Source organism: Galeopterus variegatus, unplaced genomic scaffold (assembly GCF_000696425.1).
Source record: "Galeopterus variegatus unplaced genomic scaffold, G_variegatus-3.0.2 Scaffold24018, whole genome shotgun sequence".
In the NCBI taxonomy this organism is placed as follows: Eukaryota; Metazoa; Chordata; class Mammalia; order Dermoptera; family Cynocephalidae; genus Galeopterus; species Galeopterus variegatus.
Window position 1 is genome coordinate 2,513 of NW_007750129.1, and position 7,781 is coordinate 10,293.

General features: G+C 54.2%; 1 protein-coding gene across 1 annotated transcript; it reads right to left on the reverse strand.

Moving 5' to 3' along the window:
* Positions 1–5,925: 5,925 nt before the first annotated feature.
* On the reverse strand, positions 5,926–7,769 carry LOC103583536 (ribosomal RNA processing protein 1 homolog A-like). The gene is made up of 2 exons (XM_008564826.1): positions 7,423–7,769; positions 5,926–6,298 (listed from the first exon to the last, which is right to left on the reverse strand). The coding sequence occupies exons 1-2, from the start codon at positions 7,460–7,462 to the stop codon at positions 6,036–6,038; spliced, it is 303 nt and encodes a 100-aa protein (XP_008563048.1). The 5' UTR covers positions 7,463–7,769; the 3' UTR covers positions 5,926–6,035.
* Between the last annotated feature and the right edge of the window lie 12 nt (positions 7,770–7,781).

Sequence of the window (7,781 nt, forward strand, 5' to 3'; positions counted from 1 at the left end):
CTTCTGCTAGGCTGTGGCACTTTGCGCATGACAGTGATCGGACCTCTCCTTTACCCGCCCTACCCCTGCCACCAGCCAGTCCACACGGACTGCCTGAAGTCTGTGCCCCAGTCTGTTGTCTTTTGCCTGTTTGGGGCCAACAACCTCCTGCCGGGCTGTTTTTAGGAGGCAGTGTGTGAGAAGGTTGGAGCCCCATGAGACATTGGTTAGTTATCCAACCCTGGGGCTGTTGGCAGGACTGTCCCCAAATCCACCCCCCATTCCATAGCCAGAGGGTGGGTCCCAAACTGGCCTGGCTTCCCTGTGTGACTGCTGCACAACCCAGGCCTCTGACCAGCCGTCCACCTCTCCACCCTTCTTACTCCTGCTGTCGTCTGCTCGACCGGACCCTGCAGGCATCTGCTCCCCACGTCATCACCCTCTCTGGCCCTCACTGGGAACCAAACAAGGAGCCTCAGGCTCCCAGCAGGCCTGGTTAAAAACTAGGAGAAGTTGCATGTCATGACCATGTTTGATGAGGAGCTAATGCAGAGAGCATCCTGGCTGAGGGTTTGGGAACTCAAGGCTGTCACCTCAACCCTACACGGCACAGCAGGGTGAGGTGACCCAGGGTGCTGTGAGCCACAGGGAAGAGCTGTGGGCACATGTGTGGTCTCTGGGTGCCAGGACCAATGCACAGAGAGGCAGCAAGTTGCCCCCAAGATGGCCCCTTTACCCACGCCGCTCCAGATCTTTGGCTGCCCTCCCGAGCATCCCCTCTATGCAGAAAAAAACAACTGCAAAGCGGTGCTGTGAGCCACAGGGAAGAGCTGTGGGCACATGTGTGGTCTCTGGGTGCCAGGACCAATGCACAGAGAGGCAGCAAGTTGCCCCCAAGATGGCCCCTTTACCCACGCCGCTCCAGATCTTTGGCTGCCCTCCCGAGCATCCCCTCTATGCAGTCTGTGGCAACTGCAAAGCCAGGAACACCCATCTTAAGTCACTTGAGACAGCCCATCTGTTCTGGACCCTTAGTCACTTAAGGAAACATGTCAGCCTTGTGACCAGTAACCCTGTTGCTTTGTGCTGCTTTGCCCCCCACGGATTTGTCACCCCACTTCCCCTGGGTAATGGAGACACAAAGGATTACTCAAAGCCCATCTCTTCTGAGCAGTGAGAAGCCCTGAAGCTGTTAACTTCCCTGGGACCCTCCAGTGAGAGGGATCCCTTCCCCAGGAAATTAATGCCAAATTGGGGTTCTCTTCCTGCATTTATTTCCTAGACCAGGAAGTTACAGGAAGAGACATAGGTGGGGTTATAGTTTAACAGTATAGGCTGGTAACTTTCAGTGAAACAAGCCAGATGACATCCCAGTAGACAATTAAGTGATCTTACAACAATTTCTCCTTATCTTTACATAATAATCAGTAACTAGTCTGTCCTTGAGCCAGCAACCTTGCTGTGCCACAAATCTTATCTTGCAACAGAGACTCACTAGCCTGGGGAAAATTTCCTGTCCTTGCAAGGTCAATATTTGAAACTGCAAGGCTTTGGAACACCAGGCCCTGTGAAGTACATTTGCTTTATAGTATATTCCACATAACCCACCACGACCTCAAGCGGGTTCCTCACTCAGGCTTTCTCCCCAAATCTGTGCAAGAGGAAGGGGGCCCTGAGCTTGGGGTTCCTTTTGGGGGTAATGAAAATGTTCTAAAATGGACTGTGGTGATGCCTGCACAGCCCTGTGAATATCTAATTAAATGGCATATGAACTGTATCTCATTAAAGTTTTTTTTTTTTTCCTTTTTGTCTTTTTTCGTGACCAGCAATGGGATCGCAACCCTCGGTGTCGTGCCCGCACTGCGCTCAACCAGTGAGTGGACCGGTCTCTAAATGGGATCTGAACCCTCAGCGGGAGAGCCGCCACGCTCCCAAGCACCGCACTCTACTGAGTGCGTCACCGGGCCGGCCCTAAAGTTGTTTTTTAAAAACAGGACTAGGGGGCCCTAGCAGACCCTCCTGCCCCCCACAGTGTCCCCATGGCATGTGCGCCCGGGGCAGAGCCCTGCTGCCTGTGCTGGTGGACTGACTCGGAGCTGCCGAGGGTCTCTAGTAGGGCTTCAGGCCAAGCTGCAGCATTGGTCACTAGGATCTCCATGACAGGCAAGTCTCCAGGCTGTCTCTCTTTGTGTGTATATGTTGCTTCTTGTGAGCTTCACATGGAGGGGCTGCCCCTTCCCAGTCCTGCCTCTGACTTGCTGGGGATCTTGCTCTCACTGCAAAGCCATGCCAACACAGCGGGGACAGGGCAGGAGAGAGGAAGACCATCCAGGGTACCTCCCGCACACCCAGGGGAGCCTCAGACAGAGCCAACAAGGGGGGAGCTGTGCCGTGGGGGTGGCGGCCACAGTGGCCCAGGCCAGGCGAGGAAGGCACCTATGCAGGCAAGGGCACAGCGCCCATGCAGGTCTGAGTCATACACGAGGTACACACTGGGGTATTGGAAGCCAGCTTCCTACTGCAAAGGGAGGAAACGAGAATGCAATTGGATGACGGCAGGCAGCCCCCCTCCACATGGGGGAAACACACAATGTGAGAGGGAGGGCGGACAGGTGGTAGATGAAAGACAGGGTGATGGTATATTTAAGTGACAGCTTGGCCAGGCCACAGTACCCAGTTTCTGGCCAAACACCCAGATGTTTCTGTGAAGGTATTTTTAGGTGAGATTAATATATAAATCTGTAGACTCTGGGTAAAGCAGATGACCCTCCATGGCGTGGGTGGGCCTCATCTGATCAGCTGAAGGTCTTAAAGAGAAAAGATTGAGGTCCCCGAGGAAGAAGGAATTCTGCCCCAGACAGTCTCTTCCGTGGGTCTCTAGCCAGCGGTCTGTCCTGCAGATATCAGACTTGCCAGCCCCACAATCACATAAGCCAATTCCTTAAAATGAATAACTCTCCCACCCCCCACCCCCATATATATACACACACACACATCTGTTATGGACCGGGTTGTGTCCTCCAAAATTCATGTTGAAGCCCTAACCCCCAGTAGGACTGTATTTGGAGATGGGGCCTATAAGAAGGTCATTAAGGTTAAATAAGGTCATAAGGGTGAGGCCCAGATCCAACTGGACTGGTGTCCTTACAAGAGGAGACCCAAGAGAGCACAGAGAAAAGGCCATGAGGACATAGTGAGAAGGTGGCCATCTATGAGCAAAGGAGAGAAGCCCCAGGAGAAGCCAAGCTTGACAACACTGTGACCTCAGAATCGTGGCCTCCAGAATTGAGAAAATAGTTTTGTTTAATCTGCTCAGTTTGTGGTACTTTGTAATGACAACCTGAGCAGACTGATACACATCCTAGTTCTGCTTCTGTGGAGAACCCCAATTCGATGGATCAATGGACAGATGGAAGGATGGACGAATGATGACAGGTAGACCGGGCAGACAGGCAGACATAAATGTACATGTTTCTGTGGACATGCACACATATCTCCATCTCCCTAGCTCTGTCAACTAAGACTGCCTGAACAGCAATGGCCTGGCCACACTTGGTTTTTTTTTGGCTGCAGGCTGTTCCAGGGATCAAACCCTGGATCCTGGTGTTCATCAGCATCATTCTCTAGCCGACTGAGCTAACCAGCCAGTCTGAGATCTTGGTTTCTAAACACTACCCTCCACTCAAAGGAACCGTTGCTCTCTGGGGAAAGGACAAGTGACTCTGAGTGGGGTCCTGTAAGGACGCTGTGGGCCTGAGGGTCAGACAGCAGCCCATGGTTGCAATGTGGTGAAGAGTGTCTCTGTGGTAGGAAATGCATGCTAATGGGGCACCAGGTCACCACGTGCTCTCAAACGGTTTGTGGGGGAAGGCTTTTTGTATTTGCGAGTTTGGGATTTCGTGGGGGGTGCAAAAAACAACACAATCCTCATCACAGCCCTCTGCGTTATTCCCATTTTACAGGTGGGTAAATGAAGGCTCAGGGCAGTTGTTTCCTGCCCGAGGTCACACACTGAGGGAGTGGCTGAGCCAAGTCTCCTGAGAAGAGCCACCTCCTGGGACTGACTGCCTGGCCTGAGGGGAAGGAGGCAGCAGGCAGGGCAGTGTGGCAAGGCCAGGGAGGGCCCCCCTCGGCGCAAGCCGCCCTGGCGCAGGGGCTCCGCGGCTCCCCGCAGCTCTGAGCAGAGGGCATCGCTGGGTCCTCACGACCCACTCCCACTGCAGAGCGCCTACAGGGAGGTGGCCACATCCCAGGCTTGCGGGTGAAGCAACAGCAGCAAGCGCTCCCCTGAAGCTGCCCACGTGCAGGACCGCAGCCGGACAGGGGCCCGCCCTGGGCCAGAACATAAGATGGAGCAGCCACTGTGGAGAACAGTCTGGCAGTTCTTCAGACAATTAAACAGTTACCACAAGACCCACAATTCCGCTCTGAGGCATCTAACCAAAGAGAAATGAAAACGTACAACCACACAAAACTTGTACATCTATAGCAGCAAAATTCCTTAACAGCTAAAAGGTGGACACCACCCTCATGTCCACCAGTGGACACATGGACAGATGAAATGTGGTCTACCCACACAATGGATTATTCAACCATAAAAATAACGAAGTTCTGACATATGCCCTCAGAACAGGCAGGTCCACAGAAACAGAAAGCAAATTAGTGATTGCCAGGATGGGGTCCAGGGTGAGGGTTTGAGGGGGGTGACAGCTAAAAGATACCAGGTTTCTTTTGGGGTGAAGAAGTTCTGAAATTGACGGTGGTTACAGCTGCACGACTCTGTGAATATACTAAAAACTCTGAGACTATACACTTTAAACGGGTGAATTGTATCCCATGAGCCTGCTTATACAGGGAAATAAAAATGATGCCAACTTTTAACACAAGCCCCTGGGAGTTCATGGGAGGCCAGGTCACACTTCCTCACTCCACACTGACAGGAGCCTGCACCTCTCTGCCTCCATAGTGGGAACCTGCTGCCTCCCTCATGGGATCCCAAGGGTGCTGCTAGCTCGGACCTCCCAGGTGAGTGCAGGGTTGGGTGGATTACACGAGCTGAGAGGGGAGGTGTGCCAGGCACACAGAGCAGCAGCTGCCCACCCAGATGTCGGATCTGATCCTGCCTCCACGCCACTGAGGATGAGAGGCAGCCACAGCCAGACCTGTCTAACCCAGATGCACACGCCATAAGCAACAGGCAGCTTTGCACAAAGTATAAACTTGCAGTAACACCCAAGACAGAAGCGTACGAAGTGGAAACTAAAGGGGTCCATCACACAGCCCAATAACACCCTGGTGGCTCTTCTTTGAGACTTCTCTTTCATGTGTGAACAGATTTTTCCCCCACAAAACAGACATAAAACACCAACACTGCAGTAGAGCGTGCACTGTCACTTCACATCCAGGAAATGTGCCTGATACACATGTCAGACGCAACACTTCTTTTGGAAGGACTCACAGAATTATTCTCTTTCATGTGTGAACAGATTTTTCCCCCACAAAACAGACATAAAACACCAACACTGCAGTAGAGCGTGCACTGTCACTTCACATTCAGGAAATGTGCCTGATACACATGTCAGACGCAACACTTCTTTTGGAAGGACTCACAGAATTTTATTTGATGGATGCCCCATGGCATAGGTGACTGTCCTTGGGGCAGGTAGAGTTCTAAGTCTCCTAAGGTGGATTTTCTGACCCAAGGTCATCACAGCTGCAGGTGGTAGCTGTGGGGAAGGAGTGTTCTCTAGGACGCTGGCACTAAGGGAAAGTCCACCCTCTCTGTCCCTCAGCTCTTTCCTGACGCAGTGGGTTAAGGAGCCGTCAACGTTCAGTCTAGTGGGGGCACGCCCGATGATCCTGTCCCTTGTTTGACTCAGTGCAGACAAGGAGCAGCCAGCAGCAGCCCTTGCTCCTTGCCTGGCCCGACTGGCCGCGTCACGTCAACGTTCAGTCTAGTGGGGGCACGCCCGATGATCCTGTCCCTTGTTTGACTCGGTGCAGACAAGGAGCAGCCAGCAGCAGCCCTTGCTCCTTGCCTGGCCCGACTGGCCGCGTCACTTCCTGCCCTCCAGGGACCACTTCTTCTTCTCTGACTCCTGGACATCGGCCACCTTTGCCCTGGCACCAGCTGGCTGCCGAGGCTTCCTCCTCCTCTTGCGAGCTGCTCTCTGGCCGCAGCCCCTGGGCTGCCCTTGGGGTGGGACACCCTCCACTCTGCCCAGCTGCACTGCGGGGACTGCCCCTGCACCCCTCCTCCGGCTCCTCTTCCTTTTGGTTTCTGAGCTTGGGTCAGGACTTGCATCCTCGTCAATCTTCCCTGGCAAGAGAACAAGTCGGCTTGAACTAAATGTCACGAACATACATGCCAATCCAGTCACCTCAATTCTGTAACCAAAAGTGCCAGCACTGGGGGTTCAGCCAATCAGGGGACCCAAATCCAGTGTGGACGTCAAGCTCCAGGACCACCTATGCTGGCTCATGACACCAGGGAAGGCTGACCAGGGAATTTGGGCCTTCAGCAAGACCAGCATGGTACACACCTGGAGCATTGTGGGGTGAGGAGCAAAGGCAGGAAAGAGGAAGCAAGCAGTACCAGGCTGGCTGAGGGTAGGGAGGTTGAAGGAGGTGACCCTGGCCAGAGGGCCAGCAGGCCTAACTCTACTTCCTGTGCAAGAGAGCCACGAAGACAGCGTTCATGTGGGTGCACGTGCCAGGCTGAGGTGGTCTGGCGCCTGCTTCCAGGGCCAGGTGGGAAATGATGTGCTCAAGCCTCCACGGCATGGGTGGCCTGGGCTGGAGGAAAGGGGTGGATCTGGCGGCCCTGCGAAGGGTGGATCCTCGGGAACGGGGGCTGGTTTAGCACAGGTGGGGTGGAAGGTGTCTCAGCTTGGGGCAGATCCACTGTCTCCCTCTTCTGCACCCGGTTCCAGCCCCAGCGCCCCAGCACCCTGCCTGGCACCATGTACACAGCCCAGCTCCACTGCAGGCAGCAGGCCCAGGGCAGCCCTCAGCAAGGGTGTCACGTGCCAACCACACTCGTGTGGCCACCGAGGCTGAGCAGAAGGACAGCCCCTGAAATCAAGGAGGAGTAGCAGGACTGGGAACTCTGGAGGATGTGGAAGAGGAGTGGACGGGATGCAAACCAAAGATGAAGGTCAGGAGAGGCCGCCCAGAGGACAGTGCGCAGACAGCAGGTGCCTTGCGTAAGGAAAGAGGGGAGGCGGGAGTGATCGACAGGCCGGAAGTCCTGAGGCTGTGACCATGCAGGGCATCTCCAGGACATGTGGACAGGGCATCTCCAGGATACCTGGATGGTGGTCACTTGGGACGGGGAACTTGCAGGAAAGCCTTGAGGAGAGACCTCCCAGGTGACTTTGAGCAAGGGAGACAGATGAGCAAGGGAAGAAAGCCCCTGACAGTGAATAAATCCTGCAGCCCTACCTTTCTTCTGCAACCGCGACTTAGACAAACGCTTCTTCATCCTCCTCTCCGGCCGCCCTCCATGCAGACTCCCGTAGGCTTCTTCAGGAATGTCATCCTCAGGGAAGATGCCTGAGAACCAAGGCAGAGTCAGGAGGCCCCAGCAGGCACCACCTCTACGCACTCTGTGCAAGAAAGAGGCCCAACAGGCCTAGCTAGAACACTAGCACCCAGCAGCAACTTGTTCATACCACCACAGCTGGAGCAACCACCTGAAGCCCAGCATACCTGCAAAAGCAGACTCTTGGAGCACCTACAATACATCAAGGTCTATTCCTTCCTTTTTTTTTAGGCATTGGCTGGAACAGGGATCAAACCCT

Coding starts and splice junctions, on each gene's coding strand:
- LOC103583536 (XM_008564826.1), bottom strand. CDS start 7,462: ATGAAGAAGCGTTTGTCTAAGTCGCGGTTGCAGAAGAAAG. Junction 6,299..7,422: donor GTCGCGGTTGCAGAAGAAAG/GTAGGGCTGCAG, acceptor TTCTCTTGCCAG/GGAAGATTGACGAGGATGCA.